The 26,591-nt window shown below is 38.8% G+C and overlaps 1 protein-coding gene across 2 annotated transcripts in view; it reads left to right on the forward strand.

Annotated features, from left to right (window-relative positions):
- Positions 1–511: 511 nt before the first annotated feature.
- LOC147918159 (uncharacterized) overlaps positions 512–26,591 on the forward strand; it is a 255,295-nt gene continuing 229,215 nt past the window's right edge. For both annotated transcript variants that reach the window (XM_087443769.1, XM_087443741.1), the window contains exons 1-2: positions 512–601; positions 20,985–21,073. In XM_087443769.1, the coding sequence (XP_087299895.1) occupies positions 544–601; positions 20,985–21,073 (147 nt within the window). In that variant the 5' untranslated portion in view covers positions 512–543. The remainder of the gene's footprint in view (positions 602–20,984; positions 21,074–26,591) is intronic.

The following is a 26,591-nucleotide window of genomic DNA, read 5'->3' on the forward strand; positions in this document are numbered from 1 at the left end:
TCTTGTCAGCTCTCTGAGGATTGCAGCTGGGTGGGGCTGGCCTCAGGCACAGGAGCACCCAATTGTTTCAGGCTTTGGAAGGTGGGGCAAACCCCCTATGTGGGTCTTTGAGAAGCACAAGTTTTCTGCAGCTGACAAGCGCTGCCGCCCACAGGTCCACACACAGAGTCAACACAGTCCTGCCCCGTGTGCGTGCCCCAGCCTCCCGAAGAGGACCCAGTCTCTCCACGGCGGGAGCCCCACACACTCCTCCACTGCCCCACACTCTCTACCCGCTCCTTGTGCACACCCTGCCCCACTGAAGTTGGCTCAGTTGCCAGGCTGCAGAGAATCCAGTCACCAATCTATGCAGGCCCACAAGTTGCCTGAGGGCTTGTTGTTGGGTGGGGCCAGTCTCTAGGGTGGGCTGCCTGCCCTGGCTGAGCTGGATTAAATCGGTGCTCTAGCGGGTGGGGCAGACCCTAGGCTAGCAGGCCCCAGGGAGAACTCAAATGGCGTCTGTGTCAGCCTGCCCACACCAGGCCACAACAATGGCCGCCGCCAATGTTCCAGTCCCTGGAGAGGTCTCACCTCTCACCGAGATGCACGCAGGGCCTATCAGGTGAGTCTCTTTTCACCAAAGCACTGTGCACCTTTCTCTCTGGTGATTTTAGGTTGCTTTCTGAAATGGGTGAGTTTGCGGGTGGGCCCTTTAAGAGCCGGTTTTAATTTCTTTGTGAACCAGCTTTTCTGGGGCTATTCCCCAATGTTTTAGTAGCAGGCAACGTCAGATATTATGCTGCTGGTCTCGATTGTGCTGGGTCCACAAAGTGCCCACAGCGGGGGCACTCCTCGGCTCAGGGCCCCGCACCTCCAGGGAGGCTGTGTATCTGTGGGCTGCTCCCGGGTGGCCGTGAGGCGCTGCGGCTTGTGGAGGCAGCGTTTTTCCTCTCCAGAAGGGAGTTTCTGCCTCTTCCACCTCAGTTAGGATTGTCCGTTGTTGCAGGAGTTCCTCTTATCCAGTTTTCAGTTCTGTCTCAGGGGTAATTTTTCCACGAGTCGTTGTAAATTGGCTGTGTCCGCGGAAGGAGGTGAGTTCAGAGTCTACCTACGCTGCCATCTTGACCGAAAGCTCCTAAATATAGTTTTAAACAAAAACTCATATCACTTGGAGCCTTTCAAGAATGTAGCTGGCCATTCTAGTAGTATAAATAAGGGAAAACGGGCAAAATGGAAATATAATTCTAACCGTAAATGTGAGTTAAATATGTAACTTTAAATTTTCTAGTAGCCATACTTAAAAGTAAAAATAAATAAAATTAATATTAACAATGTATTTTAACTTAATCTATAAAAATATTAGCATTTTAACCCATAATTAATATAAAAAATTATTGAGATATTTGACATTTTTTTAATACCAAAATTTAAAAAATCTAGTCTGTATTTTACACTTACAAGACCATCTTAATTTGTACTATCCACATTCCAAGTGCTCAGTAGCCACACATGGCTAGTGGCTACCACATTGGATAGCCCAGGTCTAGAGAATACATTGATTAATATGATCCATTGATTAACATGATGGATATAGTATGCTAATCTGATGAAAGCAAACACTGACATTTAGAAGCTTCTGGTATGTGCTAAAAACTGTGTTAAACACATTATATCGATTATCTCATTTAATGCACAGTAAGCCTATGGAGTAAATAAATACTAATATTACTCATATTAGCTCCATTACATGATTAAGAAACTTGAGATTAAAAACATATCCCAACGGACCACAGCTAAGACCAGGTAGAGCAGAGAATTGAGCCAGGCTTACCTACTTCCTAAGTACATACTGTTAATTACTTTATACGACGCTGGCTGTAGTTTGGATGGTGGCTGGCACTAGAGTGATGGCAATGGAAGGGGAAATCAGTGGAGCAGTTTGACAAATATTCAAATGATAAAAGCAGCAGGACCTGGTGACGGGTTATATATGTAGGTCAAGGGACAGGTAAATATCAAGGACGATGCCTAGGTTCTTAGCTTGTGCAGATAGACTGTGTGACTATTGCTGAGATAAGAAATATCGGACGGGGGCAGATTTTGAGAGAAGGTTCTAAATACTCCACATTTCAGATTCTGAACATTTCTACTATCTTTTTAATTACATTAAGCCTCTGCTAGGAAATGTGATTTTAAAATTGCCCTTTCCTTCTCCTGGGTATTAGACTGACCAGCAGAGAAAAGGAGAAAAATAAGGTATCAGAGTAAAATTAAAGAAAGACTCCATAAGGATTCCCTTTCACAAATAGGAAGAAAAAATATATAAACAAGAAAATAATTTATAGTTTATTTGGACTCAAAAAACTTTTTCCAGATAAATAATACAGATGAAATTTATGAAAAAATAGAAAAATTGTTGCTGGTTTAAAATTTAGGGGAGAAAAGAAGATGAATGCCTCAATATATAGATTAAAAATAATACCAGTTAAGTACTGATGTACTCTATCGCATTTTCACAGCAGATTTTCAGTGTGAAACCTTTCTAGAAATGAGTGAAATCTATGTTGATGACCCAGTAACATGAGGCTCAATAAGAGCTTTTGTGGTATTTATGATCACTGTGGATGGCACTCCTATGAGCACTGTGGATTAGAGGCAGGCACACCCATTCATCCCACGATTGTTACAAATGCAATTACTATGCCTCTCCTCAGTTTCTTCAGTGTGGCTACTTCATCTTAATTGAAGGTTTTTTTGATTCTTTGCCCCCATAAGTTTGAATCCCTTCATAACAAGACTGAATTACAATCCTCACATTTGGCTTGTAAGGTAGGGGAAACCACCTCTGTGTCTGAGAACAAGGAAGGGAGAAAATTTGGGGGAGAGGGCTTGAGGGATTTGTGGAGTGTGAGAAGTTTTGGAATAGCTGCTGTGGGGAACAGCACAGCGAGGTGACAAAATACAGTTAAAGGATGTACAGCTGTGCTCAGGGCTGAAATATGTATGAATGTGTAAGAAGAAATAGAAGAAGGTAATCGTCAACTGAATATGAGCCTCCAAATTCAAACAGTAAGAAGAAGAAAGTTCCCAGGTAGTGAGGGACAGGAGGTGATAGGACCTCCTAGGTCTTGTAATCTCCTTTGTGTTCACTGAAGGTATAACATTAATTGATTTCAGAGAAATTAAATAAAAGACTTTTCTTAATAAAAGCAGCTCAGGGAATGGTTCATCTCAAGAGTAATATTAGCTAAGATCATTCATAGATAAGGGATTCTGCTTTGTATTTGTAGTCGTCAATCCTGTTTTGTCATGTCTGTTATTTGCTTCTAGGGCAGTGATCTTTGATACTGAAATTTAGTCTAAAATGAGACAGTCTTTCATTCATTAACTACATTAATGGTGCCACAAAGTGAACAGTGAGGCATCCTGGGTCCATACCTCAAACTCCAGTCTTACACCAGAACTTTCTATGCTTCCTGCTGCACCAGAGTAGATTTTAACCAGAATGGTCCAGGAGACTGAAATAATCAGAGGAGTGCTTTTTGAAAATTAATTGTGAGCAGGACATAGGATGGCCTGAGACCAGTGAAGGCACATTTTATAATAGTATAATTATGAGGTCAAAGTGTCTAAACCCAGATGGTAGTGCTGACGATGGAAAAGATAGGTTAGTAAAGAAAATTATGTTAGAAGAAGAATCAGAAAAAACTGACGTTTAATGTGAGCATTAGAGATAAGAAAGAAGTCAAAGGTGATACAGTTAGAACCTAGTATGTGATAATGATGGTACCGTTGGTAGGAGGAGAACATGGATTGCTTATGCATAGAAAGGTGTTGGAGTAATGTAAAGGAGTTTAGACAATTTGTGGTTGACTCTCTGTTCTGCTCCCTCTAGGTTTCCCTTTTATGTTGCAATGGCAATAGACAGGATGATGGATGTAACGTGGATATCTTGAGGTTACTTATATTTGCCACCACAGCAGTGGGAGAAATGACAGGCATGAGTAGTGCTCAAGATGTGCTGAGCTTCCAGGTTGCATGTGTTCCTTTTTTCCATCAACTTAACCTTTCCTCATATGATCTCACTCTCTGACCTCTTAGACAACTTTCAACTCTGCAATGATAACAAAACAAAACTCTCTTATCGTCCTTATGATATATCTCATATATGTCTAACATCTCCTAGTGTCTCACTAACACATGTTCTTATAAACTGAGAAACCTATTTATATGGACCCAATACAATCAATTTTTTATTATAGAACCTAACAGCAAAATATCCTTTCGTATACAGAACTTCTTTCACGGAACTCATCAGTTCCTGCCCAGTTTCATATGTTTTTAAAAATTTCTTCTCTCTATATATAGTGTCTTCCTTATCTCCTTCTATTTAGAGAAACCCACCTCTACATCTTTTCACTTCCTATTCTCCTGATCATTACATCCTAACACTTGTAGTAATATTTAGCTGGCATTTGTAATGTCAGGATTAAATTGGAGGAGAGAATTCAGAGATACAGTTTTGAGGCTCATTTGCATAATGATCTTAGTCACTTGGGAAGATAGTGAACAGAGAAGAGAGGAGATAAATGCACAGCACAAAAGAAGAAAGTCAAGCATGAAACCTTGAAGAACACCCACATTTTGTAGCATTGAAGAAGAGGAAGGGGAAAGAGAAGAGAAAGAAAGAGATAAAGAATTACCAAGATATTCTAATGACGTAGGTAAGATCGGTGTTTCAAAAGGTGGTGATGGAATATACAATTTTCTCTTTCTGAGCATTCAAGAGAAGTAGGCCCTGAGAAAGATCATTGACAACTTCTGATAAAGCAGTTTTAGTGGAGTGTTGTGGGAGAAAACCATACTGGAAGGGGTTAAGGGATGAGTGGTTGGTAAACCATTAGAGGCATTTGCTTGATATCTTGTAAAAACTCATAGATCTGCTGTAGAAACCTCATAGACCACATTAATGTGCTCTTTTATTACAGAGAATAATTTGAAACTTTTCGTAAAATATTAGTCAGGAAACTGGGTTCTATTTTATTACTATCAATCTATTGTACAAGTTAAGGCAAGCTGTTTTATCTACTTCCACTTTCTTACCTAAATTTATCCCAATACCTAATTGAAGTGAAACTAGGATGACGTTTATGTACCAGAGAAATAAAAGGCATTCGGTTACTATTTAATGGCTATTTAAAGTGTTTTCATTAAATTTATAAGTAAATATAATTTATAGAAATTTGTGAGACTTTTATATAAATATTAACTAACCAAAAATCCTTAATCAGATGGTGAGATTTTTTTATTTTAGAAAATATGCTCACTTTCAGGTTACTGTGAAAAATACTCTCAAGATATTCAGATAAGACATATTCCCTTATAAGGATCTCATAATCAATTAAGAATATAAAGTCAGACTGCTAAATATATATTATTACAGAAAGAATGAGTTTGTCTCCATTCCTCAGTCCACTGGATTTCTGGAAATATCTTCATACAGACTTTCTTCTACCTTTAGTAAGTGGTATGGGAATAATGTCTTACCTAAGAATTGTATCAGCCCTATAGTAAAAGGTAAAACAATTTTTAAGCTTTGGTAGTGCTCACTAATGCCAAAAATGATCATTAAAGGCTGATGGATCTGTTGCTCCATCAGCAAATGAGCCTCACATTTCCTATACATGAAAAGAATCTGGGCAGGGTTAGAAGCAGGAGGATGTACTAAGTGGGTACTGACACCCTTCACATTATAATGTAAAGCAGTTTCTCCAGTGAAATGGAGTGTTCAGAGTAGATTATATTGTTTTGAGAAAATGTTTCTCTTTTTTAATATGACTATGGGGTGTATTATTACTAAGGATTAATATATGTCCTCAGATGATGTATATGTATGGGTGTGTGAGGGTGTGAGTATATATAGGGTGTGTGTGTGTGTGTGTGTGTTTGGTACAATATTTGATGATCAGAAAGAATGAGAAGGCATGCACCATGGACTGAGAGACATTGGCCTGCCAATGCCCATACTAGAAGGTTCTTCTGAAGCCCATCTGCTCCCAATCATGGTATTATTATACACTTAATAATTTAGATTTTGAGAGCTATATTACTACAAATTATCATGTGCTATGGTTTGCATTAGCCAGCCCTGGTGGTCTAGTGCTTATGATTTGGTGCTTTCACTGCCATGGCCCCGGGTTCGTTTCCCAGTCAGGGAACCACACCACCCGTCTGTTGGTTGTCATACTGTGGCAGCTGCATGTTGCTGTGATCTGAAAGCTGTGCCACGGTATGTCAGATACTAGCAGGGTCACCCACGGTGAACAGGTTTCAGCAGAGCTTCCAGACTAGACCGATTAGAAAGAATAACCTGGTCACCAACTTCCAAAAAAATTGGCTGTGAAAACCCTATGAATAGCAGTGGAGCATTGTCTGATGTAGCGCCAGAAGGTGAGAGGATGGCACAAAAAGACCAGGCAGCGTTCTGCTCTGCTGTACTCAGGGTCCCTAGGAGTCAGATTTGACTCAACAGAACTAACAAAAACAATGGTTTGCAGTTGTTGAGAGTTGAGAGGAGAAGACGACATTTAGCTTATGAATCTAAGGACTATTACCCCTTCCCCAGAGCCCTTCAAGACAGTGAGTCAGCAGAGGGGTAACTTAAAAAAGGCTTCACTATTCTCTTACTACCCTGTTCCTTAACTCCCCACAAAATCACCAAGTCTATATGGAAGTAACCAACTTTATTGACTTCTTGGTGGCTTACTAAAAGAAATCAAAATGTAGGAAGAAGTTTAAAATCGTAAACTAAATATGACATTATCCATAGTTTCTAAAAAGTTTATGGCTTTGAGGGAGTCTCCTCATAGGTCAAAATTGGCTTAAGAAACATGATTTCCCTGTCTCAAAATCAGTTGTTTTAGCTCTCTTTCTCTCAAGGAAAGAGAAAAGAATGGACAGAGATGCAACTAAGTAACAATAGTACCTGTAGGTAAAGAAAGAAATACTTTGCATGCCAAGGAAGCTAAGTGGTTGTTTAGAAGATTTGGAAACTGAAGACTGTCTGAAATCCTAGCTAAGATGATTGTCTGGACTGAATGTTTGTGCCCTCCTCAAGTTCATATGTTGAAGCTCCAACCCCTAATGTGACTGTATTAGGGCCTTTGTGGAGATAATTAAGGTTAAATAAAGTCATAAGAGTGGGACCCTGATCCGATAGGATTAGTATCCTTAGAAGAAGAGACAGGAAGAGAGCTCACTTGTGCGTGAGAACGAACTGTCTCCGCCATGTGAAGACCCAGCAGGAAGGAGGCCCTCTGCAAGCCAGGAAGAGAGGCCTCACCAGGAACTAAGTCAGCTGGCACCTTGATCTGGGACTTCTAGCCTCCAGAACTGTGAGAAAATACATTTCTATTGTCTAAGCCACCCAGTCTATATTTTGTTGTGGCCGTCCAAGCTGACTAAAACAGGCATCTTCAACTTAGAAAGAAAGCAACCATTCTGGATGGCCTTTTAAAAAGTAGGATTAGCCCCTTATTGTGGCATCCACATTATCCAGTCTCTCCAGATGGTTACATTTATTGTAAAATGTGCTTTTTGTGCAAGTGTGCTTTCCTAGACTTACAAAACTAGTATCAACACTTCTTGTCAAAGGAACTTCAATTTACCTGTTAATTTACTTTCACATTTATTTAGCACCTGAGACCGCAAATTTCTTTGTTTCTCTGTTCTCCTCTCCCAAGTTTATAATGATATATAAAAATCAAACCATAATTTGATTTATGAAATTAGTGAGTTATAGAGAAATTGCTCCTTTTAACTTATATGTATATTGAAAAATTCTTGTCTACTGAATAAATGTTCACCTGTAAGTCAAGATAAGGATTTGTTTGAAAGCAAGTTTCCTCTTCTATTTCTGGAAGAAAAATTCCTGAAAGGATGTTATCACTTTCAATTGTAGAATTAACAATGTTGACTTAATAATTTCAGCAACAGAACTTAAAAATAAAGGGATAAATTTAGTAGTTTAAATTGCATGAATTATATTTAAGCCTTTATAGAAAAGAGAACATTTTTTCTCCCACATACATTAAGCATGAGCATACGTAGTGTCTGGGAGTGGGGTGTCATTTTAACTGCTAATATTCTGTTCTATCATGCATAGTTCCAAGAAGAGTACACTATCTATATTACTTTGCTAGTCTTAGCTTTTGCTTGACATAGTTTTGTGTCAAATTTATTACCTTAATGTTGGTTTAGTGCAGATGACAATATTTACAATTAATAAGCACCAAGAATTTTGTAGTATCTATATACTACTTTAAGCCTTTGGGGGAGAGAATGACAGTGGGGACAAGGGAGGTGAGAGATGCCATGATGTATTACGATAGAGTGTGTTGTCACTTCAGGGATTATTACTAAGTAGAGGGATTACAGTAATATTTATTTATGTTTCTTTCTTGTATTTTAAGGAAAAGCAAAATTATTATGAGAAAAAGCTTTTATTTACAAGAATTTTACTCAGCTTGCTTATGAAAATCACCCCACTTTTTAATATTAGTTTCTTATGTCAATATATGTTCTCTAGCTCGTTTAAAAATATTTAATCAGATTTATCTTTTACTGTTTTATTGAATCCAAATACAACAAAAGTTAATCTTAAAATATCTTTCTGTGCTGTTTTTTCTGCTCTTGATTATTTCCCCATCACTGATGATTGTTTAAAAATTATTTTGGTATTCTGCCTACTCTTCCATCACATAGATGGATATTTGCTCATTTAAAGATTCCCTTTTCCTCCTTTTTTGCTGTTTATGAAGACTGCAATGAACACAGGTTCTCAAGAGGGAGATGGTATAAAAATTGTTGAGGGATTTGGCCTCTAGGCCTGCACTGCCCACCCCAGTTCTGTCACTTCTCAGATACGTGGTCTTGGGCCTGTTACTTAATTCTCTGTATCTCAATTTTCACATCAGTGAAATGGTGATAATAATAATATGTACCTCAGAGGTTGTTTTGAAGTTTATATAAATTAATGTATGAAAAGCATTTAGAATGTAAATATTTTAGCAATATTTGCTCTTATCGTTTCCTTAAATAAAGGCATAGAAGAGAAATTGTCCTTTGATCTGTGGATTCTTAACAGCTACATTCACGAGTAAATGACTTGGTAGAGTCATACCTTTTCTTTGTTTTTTAGAATTTTTTTTTTTTTTTGTGAGGAAGATCAGCCCTGAGCTAACATCCATGTTAATCCTCCTCTTTTTGCTGAGGAAGACGGGCTCTGAGCTAACATCTATTGCCAAGCCTCCTCCTTTTTTTTCCCTTTTGCTCCCCAAAGCCCCAGTAGATAGTTGTATGTCATAGTTGCACATCCTTCTAGTTGCTGTATGTGGGAGGTGGCCTCAGCATGGGTGGGCAAGCGGTGAATCGGTGAGCGCCCGGGATCCGAACCTGGGCTGCCAGCAGCAGAGCGTGCGCACTTAACCACTAAGCCACAGGGTCGGCCCCCGGTAGAGTCATACCTTTTATACACTTTGGAAGAGTTTCTATAGAATGACATTTGCGATTCCATGGAAATTGGAATGGACATTCCAGGAAAACTGTTCCGAAATTTACAGTCTTTGGGGAGAATCTCTCTTTTTTTTCTTTTTTTTCAATTTTATCCATAGTTGTTTGTCTTTCTGGTTCTATTCTTCTTTCTTAGATCAATTTTGGCCATTTAACTTTCTTTCTAAAGAATACACTGCATTTCATTAGTGGGTTAGGGCTGGGGCTGCCATAACAAAGTACCACAAACTGGGTGGCTTAAACAACAGGAATTTTTTGTCTCACAGTCTGGAGGTTAGAAGTCTGAGATTAAGATGTTAGCAGGGTTGGTTCCTTCTGAGGACCATGAGGGAAGGAACTGCTCCAGGTCTCTCTCCTTGACTTGTAGATGGCCGTCTTCTCCCCGTGTCTTTCCACGTTGTCACCCTCCATGTCTGTCTCCCTCTCTTCATGTGGCGTTCTATTTATAAGGACATTAGTCATATTGGATTAGGGGCCCACCCTACTCATCTTAACTAATTACAGCTGCAATGACCCTATTTCCAAAGAAGTTCACATTCTGAGATACTGGGGGTTTCCTAACATATGATTTTTGGGACACAATTCAACCCACAATGATTAATATTGTCAAATATTTTCTTATTGTGTTTTAAATAGTACTTTAATATTAAAAGTCTTCCTTATTTTTATTTTATTTTACCCTCTAATTTCTTTAATAAATTTGTAAACATTTTATCATAGAGTGTTTCAAATATATGTATAAGTAGGGAGAATAGTATAGGGAATACCTATGTACCTATCACCCTCTATCACCAATTATCAACTCATAGCCAATCTTGTTATATCCACACTCCTGCCTTCTCCCAGTCATGTGCATTTTTTGAAGTAAATCCCAGATATTGTATCATTTCACTTGATAATATTTTTATATATCTCTAAAAAAAACAAGAACTTTTAAAGCATAGCCACAACACTAATATTATGCCTACAAAATAAACAATAATTTCTAAATATCATCAAATATCTAGTCAACAGTAAAATTTCATCAAATGCCTGATAAATGCTTTTTTTTCCATTCCTTCCCTCCCTCCCTTCCTTGAGTCCTTCTTTTCTTTCTTCTTTCCTTTCTTCCATAGTTCAGGAGTCAGCAAACTTTTTTTGTATATAGGACCAGACAATAAACATTTTAGGGTTTGAGGCCACATACAGTCTCCATTGCATATTCTAGTTTGTTTTCTTTTACAACCATTTAAAATATAAAAGCAGGACAGCCCAGTGGTGTAGCGCTTCAGTTCGTGTGCTCTGCTTTGGTGGCCTGGGGTTCGCAGGTTCGAATCCTGGGCGTGAACCGACACACCACTTGTCAAGCCATGCTGTGGCGGCGTCCCATATAAAGTAGAGGAAGATGGGCACAGATGTTAGCCCAGGGCCAATCTTCCTCAGCAAAAGAGGAGGATTGGCAGCAGATGTTAGCTCAGGGCTAGTCTTCCTCACACACACACACACACACACACACACACAAATTAAAATATAAAAGCCATTTTAAGCACATACACTGCACAAAAACAGGTCACAGGCTGCATTTGACCTACAGGCTACAGTTTGCTGACCTTTGTATAGTTTGCTATTTGAATCAACATCTAAGATATATGATGTGTTGGTATGAAATTGGCCATGCATGAGATTTATTAGAGTAAATGCCAGTGAAAGGAAATAGGAAAGGAACCAGGAGAGTCTGAGAGTGCCACTAGATTGCAATGCGGGTCTTACTGTTGTGAAGGAAAGAGAAGGAACAAGGAAGGTTGAGCAGAAGAGTCCTAGACTGCAGTGCAGTTCTAAGTAAGTTGGGCAAGATGTATGGGAAGCTCTTAAGTCAAAGTAGTGCCTCGAAGGGTTCCAAGTCTCCCAGGAATGAGCATCCCTAGTACTCATGCCACAGTCAGTCACTGGCTAGAAATAGCCTGTGGGAGGCATGGCCTCAGTGCACATGCAGTGATGAATGTCAGAGCCCAAAGCTGGGAATATCAGTCAATTCATTCCCTGCAGTTGGAGTTCAGAGAGGTTCACTTTCATTATCACCACACATGCATTGCAATTGGTTGATAAGTCTCTTAATTTTTTGTTAATCTGTAAGTCTCTTTGTCTGTCTCTCTTTCTCTCTCTCTTGTCATAGACAGTTTGTTGAAGAAATTGATTATTTGGCCTGTGGAATTTACTAGATTGCAATTTGGTGATTATATCACATTGGATATAATATTATGTAATATCCAATATCACATTGGATAACTTAGCATGTTCCTCTGTTGCCTGCTATGTCCTTAAACTGATAATTATATCTAGAGATTAGTTCAAAATTTAAAGATTTAACTATATTTAGGTTCAAATTTTTAGGAAGAATACTTTACGTGTGATGTTGTGATATTACCATCCATCGACAATGTAGAAGATGCTTCTGGTGCCCGGGCGTCGTATTGACTTAACCCAGCTCTCATTTCAGCCACTGATGTAGTAGACACTTCCACAGGAAATCAGACTCGCTGGATTTGATAGCATCCTATGTCAGGCACACTGTGTGCCTTTTCACCTGCTGTCAGGACTTTCCCTAAAGCCAGTGAGAGGGCAAGCAAGTGAGAGGTACTGAGGAGTTCAACTCCTGTGCACGGAACTTGATGCCCAAATTCTCCTATCTCAGTGAGAGCTTATTCAAGTTGGTTCCTAAGTCCTTTTTAAAACAATTTTAAAAGTCAAATTTATTGAGATATTATTTGTATGCAATAGTGTGCTCACATTTTGCCTGTCCAATTTGATGAGCTTGGAGAGTTGTAAAAACCCATATAACTAGTACCCCAGGCAAGATACAGCACATTTCTGTCATCCCAGAAAGCTCGCTTGTACTCCTCAGGAAGCAGTCTGCTGCCTCCTCAACCCCAAACAACTATTAATCTTATTTCTAACGCTATACATTTTTTTTTTTCAGTTCTAGAAATCCATATAAATGGAATTTTACAATAGGTACTTTTTGAGTCTGTCTTCTTTCACTCAGTATAAAGTTTTGAGATTCATCCATATTGTATTCAGGTAGTTCATTCCTTGTTTTTATTGCTGGGTAGTATTGCACCGTATGAATGTATCAAAGCTGGCTGCAAAGTCACTTGGTGTCCCACAATCAGGCACTCCCTACCAGGTCCTAGTGGTACATCAAAAGGTGATTATAATTCTCTGCCTCATACAGCATGGTCTTGCTCTAGGTCCCTGATGATCTGAGTTATGATTCTCCCATTGGGACTAGTCACGAACTCCACATCCTGTCTTTTCCCACCCGTGACACCGAGAACACCACAGGGTCTGCAGGGAGCCTTGCACCACAGCCTGAAACTTTTTAAAATAAATTTTTAATTTTGAGATAATTCTAGACTCACAGGCAGTTGTCAGAAATAATAGAGATTCTGAGTACCTTTTATACAGTTTCTCCCAATGGTAACTTCTTGTAAAATTATATTAAAATATAACAATCAGGATATTGACACAGATTCAGTCAAAATGCAGACCATTTCCATCACCACAGGGATCCCTCAGGTTGTCCTCTTATAGTCACATCCGCTTCCCTCCCACCCCCTTCTCCTCCTTAAGGCCTGGCAACCACTAACCTAATCACTTCTATAATTTTGTCATTTCAATAATGATGTATAAATGGAAATATATAGTATGAAACCATTTGGGATTGGCTTTTCTCACTCTCCATAATTCCCTGGAGATTCATCCAGGTTATTGTGCGTAGCAATGGTTTGTTCTTTTTTATTGCTAAGTAGTATTCCATGGTATGGAGATACCACAGTTTGTTGCACTATGTTGAAGGATATCTGGATTGTTTCCAAATTTTGCATATGATGAATAAAGCTGCTATAAGCATTCATACAGGTTTTTTTGTGAACATAAGTTTTCACTTCTTTGGGATTGCTCTCAAGAGTGCAATTGATAAATCATATAGTAGTTGCATGTTTAGTTTTTTAAGAAACTGCCCAAACATATTCCAGAGTGGCTGTATCATTTTATATTCCAGTTTCTCGACATCCCTGTCAGCATTTGGTGTTGTCACTATTTTTTATTTTAGCCATTCTGATAGGTGTGTAGTGATATTTCATTTTGGTTTTAATCTGCATTTCCATATGACTAATGATGTTGAGCATCTTTTCGTGTGCTTATTTGCCATCTGTTTATCCTGTTTTGTGAAATGTTTGATCATGTCATCTTTTGACAGGACATGACTATTGTTCTGGTAGTCTTTGAAATGTTTGAGTATTTCCCTTTCCCCAGTGTACAGTTCCCAAATTAAATGGCTGTAGTTTCCTTTAGGAAAAGATTGAGAGATTTATGACTATTTATACTTGCCATGGTGTTCCAGGGTCCTTCCTTCTGGGGACCCTACCTTTCTTTTAATCAATGAATTCTGAGTTCAAAACCTAACAAGAAACCATGACTTTTTATTGGGGCAACTATCCTCAGACTTCTGATAATCCTTGACATCTTTCAATTTTACAGCTTGTGTAGTATTCTTGTTCACTGTCCATCTGATTTGCCCCTAGGGAAGCTGTGTTCTATGAACCATTTTCATAAATCTGTGTTTGTCAGGCTTCCCTAGCTGTCCCTCTGAAATCATCACTTTTAATAATTGCAGCCATCTGGCTACTGTCCCTTCTTGCTGTTTGGGTTCTGCTGTTCTGAGATTCTATCATAACTATTGCTATTATTTGACCCTGTTCTGTAATATCATCTTCCAATATTAACCCTACCCTACAGAGGAGAACCACACTGAATTTTAAAATTATGCTGATGCCTCTCTCACTAGCATACTCCTTATGATTTTGGTAAGTATGTGGGTTTTCTGGCCTTTTATGTTATATTCACTCTAGTACGCCCACTTCTGTTAGCTTTTAAATACCATTTTCAACTATCTGATATGGCAATTCGGGTATTTCCACTCAGCCATTACATTTTCCATGCTCCTAGAAGCCATCCTGGTAGGATGTTTGTACCATCTCTTTAGGTCTTTGACAGAGAGTTATATTCTGTATCCCAGAAGAGGATACATTGGTAATTTCTTTGTATCCAACTTTATGTTCTGGCACTCTTGATAAACCTCCCTCAGGATCTGTACCGTGTATACTCTACTGGCTCTTCCTGGCCCATGGTGGCTAGGTCTGCTGCTCTTTTGAGGTATGCTCCTTTCCCTTGCTTCTCAGGCCCAACATGTTCTTGGTTAGGACAGATTTTAAGAGATAGTTTTGTGGGGAAGAGGCCTCTGCATCTTTTTTAAGCAAGGGAGACTTGTTATCCTTTTCTTTTTTTTTTGTTGAGGAAGATTTGCCCTGAGCTAACATCTGTTGCCAATCTTCCTCTTTTTGCTCAAGGAAGATTCGCCCTGAGCTAACATCTGTGGCAATCTTCCTTTATTTTATATGTGGGTTGCCACCACAGCACGGCTGATAAGTGGCGTAGGTGTGTGCCTGGGATCTCAACCTGTGAACTCATGCCACTGAAGTGGAGCACGTGAACTTAACCACTGTGCCACGGGGGCCGGCCCCACTGTTATCCTTTTGTTTTTACAGAGATGTGGGCTACTGCTGCAGGCTCAGTGAGTCTAGAGGAATTTGAGAATTACAAAATTTTCAGGGGCATCACCCAGATATACCCATTCCATGTTTTAGGGTTCCATTTTTTTCCCCACAATTGTTCTGACCTAGGCATAGAGTTCTGCCTTAGCTGGGAGTTTAAACTTTGGAGTTTGGCTACTTTGAGGATTAAATTCTGGGGTTGGTCCTCAGTTTTCTCTGCCCTATTGCTTCAGGGGATAATACCTTCCTTGAAAGCACCAGGGAGGCAATTGGTCTTTCACACTCAGCTTTTAATTGCTGATGAATCGCCTCAGCTATACATTATCTTATTCAGAAGATCAAGTTTAGCAAAAGCAGCTCAATTATACTGTTCTCATAGTTGGTTTCCCTCGTATTTCTTAAGCAACTACTCACTGCATGAGCTAATGCATTTCCATCCTTCAGTATGCCACCCCAGTACAACACTACTAACAGTTTTAACAGTTGCACTGCCATGTTGTGCCAGGGACTATCTATATTCCATTCACAGTTTGCCATGTGGTGGGGAGCAGTGCAGCTTCAAATTCCCACTCAAGTCTGGCTCTCTGAACTACTGCTGCCACTGACTGTCACAGATTGGATTCCCTGGGAAGCAGACTCGCTGATGGAGATTAGTGTGCAGGTGGTTGATTATAGGTTTATTAGGATCAACACCTAAGAAAGGAAGGGAAGGGAGCAGGATTCTGCAGAGGGAGAAGATGAACTGGATCCTGTCTTGACTGAATCCTCAACTGACCCTTCGGGGGAGATATAAAGATGGGTTGACCCTTCAGAGATGCTCTGAGTTGGAGAAAAAGAGACAGGCTGTTCTATGCTCACCCTCACTTGGAAAGGCATGACCTTGGGCGAGGTGACTCTCTTTAGTCATCTGGTAGGACTAACACCTTAGAGCTATCTGCCAGACCTTGTCTTAGCAGTTCCTTTAACAAGGTAAACAGAATATTGTTCCATAATAGTATATATACAGATATTTCTCATTCCATCTTAAAGTTGCATAGTACCCCATTAGTGCATACACCAGAGTTTATTCAATTCCTTCCCTTTTGATATATATATTCCAGTCTTCAGGTTTTAAGAAGTAGTGCTACTACAAATAGCCTTATGCTTATATCTTTTTGTATTTTTGCTAGTGTAACTTTGGGATAGACTCACAGAAGCAGGATTGCTAGTCAAAGGGTAAATATATATGCAATATTGCTGGCTATTTCCAATATCCCCTTCATGGGGTTTTATCATTTTGCAGTTCCAACAGCAAGTAATGACGGTACCTATTTATTCGCAATCTCACCAACAGACTGTGTTGTTAAACTTCTGATTTTCAGATTTGATATGTGAGAAATGGTATCTTGATGCAGTTTTAATTTGCATTTCTCATATTATAAATGATACTGAGCATCTTTTCATATGGTTAAGAGTCATTTGCATTTTTAACAGTCTCTTCATGTTTCTAGCTCATTTTTCTCTGGGGTTGATGGTCTTTTTTGTGTCTATTTTTGTCTTTTAGAAGTTCTGTATCCATTGTAGATGGTAACCCTTTGTCCGTAACATAAATTGCAAATACTTTTTTCAATTTTTCATCTGTCCTTTAACTTTGCTCATTGTATATCTTGCTATGCAAAGTTTTATTTTATTTTCACGTCGTCAAATGTGTCCATCTTTTCCCATATTGCTTCCAGACTATGGTTAGAAAATATTTCTTCACTTCCAGTTTATAGGGTAATTCACAAATGAGGATTTTTGAGGAGTCTTGCTCCAGTGTGATCTTTCACGCCCAAACATAGGCAATTATGAAACCTTTACCTGGCAAGTCACGTGGGGGAAGCTGCCCTCCTCACACCAGACTAGGAGCACAGTCCAGAGGGAGTTGCTGTTAAGGCCCCAGCCTCCAGTGCTTTTAAGCATATCTGCATTTATAAGCCAAATGCCTCCATTTGGAGACTTCCTTGTCTGTGGAAGGGGCCTGGCCCAAGCTTTTCTCTGGTGCCTCTGTCACCAATACCTCCTTATCAGGGGGCCTTGAAGGCACTTTTCTCCACTCTGTCTCTATATTCCCTACCTGTCCACGTCTAGTCTAGCCCTTCCTCATCTCCCTCACCTGGTCCCCAGGTCCATTCAAAGGCAGGAGCCTTTTGTTTGAGGCTCCCTTAGGGCTGAGATTTCCCCTCATCTACATACATCTGACCCTGCCCTCTGCAGTTGCTAGGGGAAAAATAAAACACTGGAGAAGCCAGTGCGTTTTCTTGTTTAGCCTCTTGCTTACAGTCTCTCAATAAGTGATAAAGCCTTGACTGTGTCTTTCATTTTGACTTGTTCTAATTTACCACCTTGACACCTGGCAACTTAGCTCTCTCCAGCTCAACTACTGACAATTTTAAATACTTATATTACTTCAATTTTTACACTCACAACTCTGATCCATTTGTAGTTGAGCCTGATTTTTAGTGTGAAGAATGGATCCAATATTATCTTTTTCTATAAAGCCATCTTGTCACTCCATCATCACTTATTTAAAAGATGCCTTTTTTCCTACTGATTTGAAATATAACCTTTGAACTAGTCACTTGTTGATGCTTAAATCTGCTTAGAAGTGAAACATATCCCTTCAAATCACAATTTATTGGCCAAAGCAAATCACGTGATGAAGCCTGATGTCAATGGGGTGGGAAAGTATAATCCTACTCCAGGGAGGAACAGCAAATATTTATAAACAGTAATAAAATCTACCACGCACTCCTATCCCCATGTGGGCAGATGCATCCCCCCATCTAAAATAACAAATGACAAACCCACTGTTAATTTCCTATATATTCTCTTAGATGGTTTTATGCTTAATCAATGATAAATATTAGTCGTGATAATGGTCATCCTTGTCTTGTTCCTGAATTTCGTAAAGATTCTTCTAGTGTTTTTCCATTTAGCACAATGCTGGATTTGGCATGAAATAGTTGTATTTTATCATTCTTATTTTACTGAGTATTCAATTTTTCCAAATTTTCAACACCTATGGAAATTAATATATGATTTTTCCTGAGATCTACTGAGAGGATACATAATGTTAGCATATTTCCTAATTTTGAACCCTTCTTTTATTTACGTGGTCTTTCACTAGGTCATAATTTATTATTTCATTAACATATATCTGCATAGTTATGAGGAATAAACAATATATTTAAATTATTGCCACAGTGGCACAAAGTAACATTCAAGCAATATTAGGTATTATTTGCCTATACATTCTCTTCTATTTCTATATTCCTTTTGTTTTATATGTAAATTTTAAATCCTCTAGACTTTGACTTGGCCTAGTGTGTAAGACATGTCCAATTTTTCCTTCTCCCTTGCTCCCTCTGTCCTTCTCTGCTTCCTTCCTTCTTCCTTGGCTGTCTGTCAATGATTACCTGACTGTTTGAACAACCTGTATTGACTATTTCTCATTTCTCCCTTGATTTGAAATGCTATCTTTATCATTTATGAATATACTTGCTTCTGTCTCGTTGATGGGCTCTTGCCACAGTACATATTAACTGTATACTCTCCCAATACACTTCCTATTTTTCTCTTACTTCAGTGCTGTTTCTAGTGCCACAGTCCATCTCAGAGTGAAACACACCACATCTCACCACTCTCTGTCTCTAGTGTCGCTCGTATATACTGACAGTATATGTGTTAAAAACACGTTCTTAAATTTTTGGGGAGGAGTCAGCATGAAGCAATAGGAAGTAGAGAGAATGAGGGGTACGATTCCTATCCGTCCCCATGCTGTGGTGTAGGGGTTGGCTATTTGACTGCATTCTTCACATTCCCTGGGCCCTGAAGCCAGGATCAGGCAGTTGTGCAAGTCAAAGTCTTCTACCTTTCTTAGAGCTACGATTAATCTAGTTAAGAGTGCAGAATATGTGCAATTCCGAGATGCGTTTTAAAAATGCAGCACAATTAGTGATGCACTTAGGGATTATTCACTAGGTATATGGGACATAATCTTTTGGTATCTTCATTCCAAATTGTGGCTCTCAGATTCTCTCTTTTTATGAATTTTTATGGGTATTTTAATTGAAAGTTGAAAGAGGTTGAATCAAATCTCGGTAGGCTGCCATTGTTATAACTCGAAAATTCCTTTACTTGTTTATAATGATAGAAATCAGTGAGCTGTTAAGGTTTGCCTAAAGTCTCTTATTAAACTGTACTTTAAGTTTTATTGGAATCTAACTTGTTGACTCAATTTCCTCAGATATATCTCTATCTATATCTATACATATATATGTATATCTGATATGTATATATGATATGCAAAATATAGATTTAAACTTTTATTGAGTAAACTAGGAACCATATATCTCACTAAAATTTTTTAAGATACTTCGTAAATATGTGGAACACTTGTACTTTATTGTTCTCTAAATAAAATTTCCATAAAGTCTCCTCTTTAATGTCATTTGCCAAACCAACAGATCCCCAGAGCAGAAATCCTCTCATTCCAAGGGACCAGTGAGCATGTGGGACGCGATGAGCAGCGTTTCAGTTGCAATGATATGCTGAGGAGTGTGCATAGCAAAGTTAACATCAGAATGCATGGCCCTGATTCCCATTTTGTGGGTTTTCATTACTAAAGAAAATAAAATTCAGTTTATATTCTGCCATTCTTGTAGGCTTCAAAACTCAGAATCATCTCTGCCTCCTAAATTCAGTCAGTTCCTACATTGTATAGACTGCAAATGAACAATAGCTTTCAAATGTGACTCTTTATCCATTCCCATGGCTAGTCCACAAGTTCAAGATTTTATCGGGGCCGGCCCCGTAGCTTAGCAGTTAAGTGCGTGTGCTCTGCTACTGGTTGACTGGGTTTGGATCCCGGGTGCGCACACCGAAGCACCGCTTGTCCAGCCATGCTGAGGCAGCATCCCACATACAACAACTGGAAGGATGTGCAACTGTGACATACAACTATCTACTGGGGCTTGGTGAGAAAAAGGGAAAAAACAAAAAAAAAAGGAGGAGGATTGGCAATAGATGTTAACTCAGGGCCAGTCTTCCTCAGCAAAAAGAGGAGGATTGGCATGGATGTTGGCTCAGGGCTGATCTTCCTCACACACAGACAAAAAAGATTTTATCACTTCTCTAATACTAATGCATTAGTTTTATGTTTTCCCCGTTTTCAATCTCTGTCTTTCTCAATCTCTTCTAAACACTGCTGCCTGATAAAATATTCCAGAGGCATAGAATTTACCATGTCACTTCCTTAGGTGGACACTTTCAAGCATCTTTAGTCTCTACAGAATAAAGTTCAACCCTCTTTGCATTCAAAGATCTCTGTAATGTGGTCTCAGTCTCCTTTTTTAGTAAGGGACCTAGAGATTATCTATTATTCTTTCCATCTTTCTGCAAGTGTATATAACTCATGGAGTTTGATGAACAGGAGAATGAGCTTCCCCATGCTTAAGGCTGGCTTTGATCCTTTTTTTTTTTAACATAATTTGGGTTAATTTCATCCCACCTGGTAACAGGTCCTGGCACGTTAGTTCTCATTTTCTGAAATAAATATATGAGAAGTTATTTATGAAAAAAAAAAAAAAAAGAAAACCTGAGATTCACTATGATTGAAAATTTGCTGTGTAATATAATCACCTTTGCTTTAGGTCTCTTCAATTCACTGGGAAAACTGCAGCTCCACTATCAGTTGAAGTTGCTTTATTTAAGTTGTTCATATCCTCCAGTTCTCATGGCTCTTAAATTTCTTGAAACACCCTTCACGTGATTTGAAACTCAATGCCCTCATCAAATCCTTTCTCTCTCTGTCACCTCCTACAGATCTTCAAAGATGTTCAAGACCTCTGCTGCAGCAACACAGTGCTTCACGGAATCTTACACTGGTTGTGTCTATGAATCCATTGTGCAAGGTATTTCCCTAATTTTTCAAATATATTTAGTTGTGCTTGAGAAATGTGGTGAATCTTTATGGAAACAACACTACAACAGTTTGTTTTTTTCTCACACGTAGCAAAATAACATGGACAGTAGATGTCCATGGCCCACCTCATATCTTTTATACATTTAACTTTTCTATATTCTTTATGACTTCCAAATTTTCTTCTAAATTTAAAGGCTTTTTTAGGCCTCATACACTTATCTACTTTCTTCAGAGACTTTTTCTGTTTCTCAGAAGACATTTTCACTGAACTGTATGGGGAAGACGACATGGTGATGCACCACGTGTTAACCAATAAGATCATGAAGAGTAATCCTAGCTAGGAAATATGTTAGTCACAACTGCTTCACTGTATATGCAAATTCATCATGGCAGGGTTTTCTATTCAGCTTTCAAATTCTGAGGAAAATTTTGCAAGTTATTATAGTAAATATTTGGGCAGTAATAGTTCAGAGAATGAGTTATTTCAAGCTGGATGTTTCTTCATCATTTATTCACCACACTCTTAACTGTGCCCTGCACTTGGAAGTTCTGTCCTCCACTTGGAAGCTCCTTCCCATTGTGTTTCATATGTCCAAACCTCACTTGATTTTATGGTCACGTGCCATCTGCTATTGGAATTTCTTTGTTTCCTCCCAGTTGAAAGAGAACACTTTTATTTCAATTGTCCTGGCCTACTAATTCATTCATTCATTCAACAAATATTATCATATATTATGTGCTAACCATGACCAATTTCAGGCTACCCACATTATCATAATGTCTCTTAACACAGAGTTGTGAAGTCATACACACAATTTAGCTCCATGAATACCATGTAACTCAGCAAGTGCTACAAATCAAGACTATCTTCTTCCCCAGAAAGCCAGTTTACCAGCAAACTGAAGTTCAAGAAATAAGATTTTATATATATATGATGATAGAGAGTTAATATAGTATGATAGATAGTGATATCTACTGAGGGGGAAAAACAACGGGGATAAGATGTGGGGTGGAAGCTTTGAATTTTAAATGTAGTAGTCAGGGAACACCTTGCTGAGTAGCGTAACAGCCTAGGGAGTGAGGCAGCAGGCCGTGGAGAGCATTCCAGGCAATGGATTTGTAAGAAGCCTGTGAAATGGTAGCATGTCTGCTGTTTTGGAGAAACAGTGAGAAGGACTTTATAGCTGGAGCAGAGAGAGAACCATTAGAGGGTTGAAGATAAGGTTAGACACGTAAAGAGGACTTCATGTAGGGCCTTGTGGGCCATAGTAAGGAATTTTCTTTTTACTCTGAGTGACTAGGGAAACCATTGCACGATTTTGAGCAGAGGAGTGACATGCTCTGGGTGATATGTGAGAAAGAGATTGACACGAGGCAAAAGCAGAAGTTAGGGAACCAGTAAGTAGGGCATGAATTCAGACAAGATATCACGGTGGCTTGGACCAACCTGGCAGAAGTGCAGATATAAGAATTAGTCTGTTTTTACAATATTTTTTGAAGGTAGAATTGGCAGAATTTGTCAATGGATTGTCTGTGGGGTAGGGAAAAAAGAGAGGGACAAAAGGTGGCTCCCAGGGTTTCAGGATGAACAACTAGAGGAATGAGGTGGGAAAGATTTTAAGAACAACATGTGTTGTGGGGAGAGTGGGGACATCAGGAGTATTGGGAGCTCAATTTTGGACATGTTAAGCATTATATGCAAAAGCCTGATTGGAAAGAATTGGAGAGAAAAAAATTATAGAAGCAAGTATAGCTAACTCTTCTGAAAAATTTTGCTGAAAAGGTGAGCAGAAAAATACAGAGGTAGCTCTGGAAAAAGTCAGTACAACAGAGGTACTTTTCTAAAACAGGAGAAATAACATCTATGTATGCTGATGAGAGTGATCCAATGGAAAGGAAAAATTGATGCTACTGGAGAATTAGGAGAGAATTGCTCAAGAGAAAGTCTCAGATACATGAGAAGGGATGGAGACTTGGGAAAAAAGGGAGAGATTAGTGATAACTAAGAGCCAGGAGAGTTCATTGACAATAACAGGAGGAAGGCAATGTACGTGGACACTGATGCTCCTGTGGATGGATATGGTGGTGCGGACTTGAGGATATTCTCTTCCTATTTTTCATTTTTTCTCTCTTATAAATAGAAAGTATATTCATGAGCTGAGAATAAGGATGCGGAATATTTTTCAAGGAGAGAAGTGAAGGTATGGCGTGTGGAAGCCTATATGGTCCAGGAACTGTGGTATCCTTATGGGCAGCACTGAGGGACATCTTGATTTAATGTCATAAATTTGAAGTGAGGCTAGTCGTGAGATTCTGTGTTTTTCACCTGTCCTGGCCAGTTGTGTGGAGGCAGGCAGAGAGCTGGTAGATGTAGTAACACCAGGAGAAAATTTCCTGTGTGAAAATTGCAGAATTTGAAGTTTACTCTTAGAGCAATAACCATGTCCAGAAGGGCCTTTCAAGAGGACTTATGGCACACTTAGAGATAAATATGATATGTAGAGTCTTCCTAAAATAGAGGCCACTCTGAATGTTTTGATCATGAGGAAAAATAATCGTGCTGATCATAGGAGCATTTTACAAGTAATAGCTATCTTATCCCTTAAGTGATCTAAGCAGTTTCTCTCTCCTTCTGCTTTTGGATTTGCACAGATACCGTTTTCTCTTTGTCTGGCTTTATCTCAGTTCATTACTTTCAGTTTACATTTCATAAAACCAGCAGGTGGTTTGATACAGTGTAGCGTATTCCAGTGGTGCAGTATTTTGTTGTTACAGCTCCACGTTACATCCCATTGAGAAGGGCTTAGCCCAAAATAACGTTTGCACAAGCAGAGGATTATGACTTCAGATCTTCTTGTTCACTACCACTCAATTAAAAAGAACCATATTGCATTTAAAGAAATAATATGTATTAAAATACAAAATAGGCCAATGAATAGGCATTCATTTTAATCACAAGTGGTTTTGAATACACCGACTTTAGCTTATCAAAGCCTTATAGTAAGTATCATATTATTTAAAATTCAGAAGTACCACTTCAAATTAGCACAATTAATAAGGGCATTTGAACTAGGCAATATTTTCTAACAGATCTGCACAGTTATTTAAGATAAACCAATGATCTAATTATTCTTTCTTTGCCTCATACGGGTGGAATAAACATAGCATGCTCTCAGAAATCAATTTACAACTATTTTATTCTTTAATTAGAACAATTTACCATTTAAAAGTGATGAGCTTTCCTTTATGTAGTGATTATTTACTCTCATTACTCAGAAGGACACTTAATTACTCCTGGGGCTTGCATCATCAAGAAAATTTTCAAAGAGGCTGAAAATGCTCTGCTTTTCTTTTTCTATATATTTATGCAACATTTGTTTAGAACCCACTGTGTTCAAATACTGATGATGTGGGACATCAAAATTAGAACGATCTCAAAATATGTTAACATTTTGTAGGAGAGAAATACAATCACAGAAGCAATCCGAGGGAGTAAACCAAGCAACAAGGGGAGTGAGATGCTGAGTGTGAACAAAGTTCAGAATTGGAATGCTGGAGTTAGTGAGGGCACTTATTTGTTTAAACTTGTGTCACCGTGAGCATGCTTATATTACAAGGACTTATTCCAAGCTCATATCCTTCACATATCTTATCTCAGTGTCATATATTTAATATCAATTATTAATTAGACCATTTTGGACCCCATCTAATTTAATTTCAACAAACCCTAAACGCAAGAAATAGCCCTGGGAGAAAAAATGTAATAAAGTCAAAGGTGACACCCGAATCTATGTGTATTTTAGTTGACGTGGAAATTGGAATATTCTCAATAAATTAGGATCTCTGGAAATTGGAATCTTTTCCGAGTAACATTTAAATAAACATGACCCTCCAGACTGATCCCATTGCTTTTGGCCTTTTCCTGTTCCAGTCCACTACCTCCTGCAAAAGTGATTGTCCTCAATTTCAAATCTTATCCTGTTACTCTCAACTCAGAATTCTGCACTGACTTCCCGAGAGAAGCTCCAAACTTGTTAGGCTAACATCAAAGAACCCTCATCATAGGAACCTTCTTGACCTTTCTAGCCTCATTTCCCATGCAGTTTTCAAGTAATTCATGCTCTTTTCCACTCTGGCCCTTTGCATATGGCACCACCACTCCATCATTCTACAACAGAATATTTTGTCCAATCTTACCTCACCACCATCATTACTACTACTGCTACTAACACACACAGACACACACACACACACACACGCCACCAGGATAACTTTTCATTTTCATTAGTGATTTTAGTGATTTAACATCTCTCGGAAGCCTTTCTTGATCTCTCAGTTTGGTTTGGGCTCCATACTCCAAATGTGTTCCCATACCCTGTTCATCTACTTTTTCACTATATTGGAAATGCCCTTTTATGCATCTCTTTTCCTTACTAGATTTCAATTTAGTGAGTGTTGTGATAATTAATTTCATCTGTTAGCTTGGCTGGGCCGTGGTGCCCAGATATTTGGCCAAAATTATTCTGGATGTTTCTGTGAAGATGTTTTTTGGATGAGATTAATATTTAAATTGGTGGACTTTGAGTAAAGCAGAATATCCTCCATAATGTGAGTAGGCCTCATCCAATCAGTTGAAGGCATTAATAGAACAAAGACTGTCCTCCCCTGAGCAAGAAGGAGTCCTGCCAGTAGACGGCCTTTGGACTTTAACTGCAACTCCTTCTTGGGTCTCTAGCCTGCTGACCCACTCCACAAATTTTGGATTAACCAAGCCTCCACGTTCATGTGAGCCAATTCCTGAAAATCTCTCTCTCTCCCTCCACACACACATATACACACCTGTTCTGTTGGTTCTGTTTCTCTGGAGAACCCTGACTAATGCAATCAGGTAGTATGCTTTGTTCACTTTTGTATTCTCAGTGTTTTTCACAATACCTGTACCTAGAACAAAGTAGGCATTCAATACTGATTGAGTAAAAGAATGAATATTCTCTCTAACACATTTCAGACACTATATAATGACAAATTTAAACATAAATCGGATACAGATATTCCTTCAAGAAGCCTGTTATCTATTACGAGAGATAAAACTTGTACATAAATGTTAGTAATAAAGGTAGAAATAAGTGTCACAAAGAGAGACTTCTAATATACCACTGGCAGTGGTCAAGAGAATGTCCATATGCTTGGAGAAAGACTGTCCCTATAGGAGCTTAGAGCACTTTTACAGCAGAGGTCAAGAGGGAGCTGATGTGCTAGAATAGATTCAGTCCTTTGAAGACCTCCATTTCTGGATGTCTAGAGAATGCCTGCATAGCAGGAGTAGACTCCTCTTCTGTAGCCATGATTCCTCAATCAGCAAAAGTCAAATGGGAGTCTCAGAATTCTAGACACCCAGAAACACCCCAACCCTTCCCTCACCTCAACATTCATAACCTTGCCAAAACTATCTTCCTTGGGACCATTGGAATTATCTCCTAATGTCTCATGTTCCTTCTCATTTAACA

This window comes from Ceratotherium simum, chromosome 1, assembly GCF_057802395.1.
Source record: "Ceratotherium simum simum isolate JZ-2026a chromosome 1, ASM5780239v1, whole genome shotgun sequence".
Classification (NCBI taxonomy): Eukaryota; Metazoa; Chordata; class Mammalia; order Perissodactyla; family Rhinocerotidae; genus Ceratotherium; species Ceratotherium simum.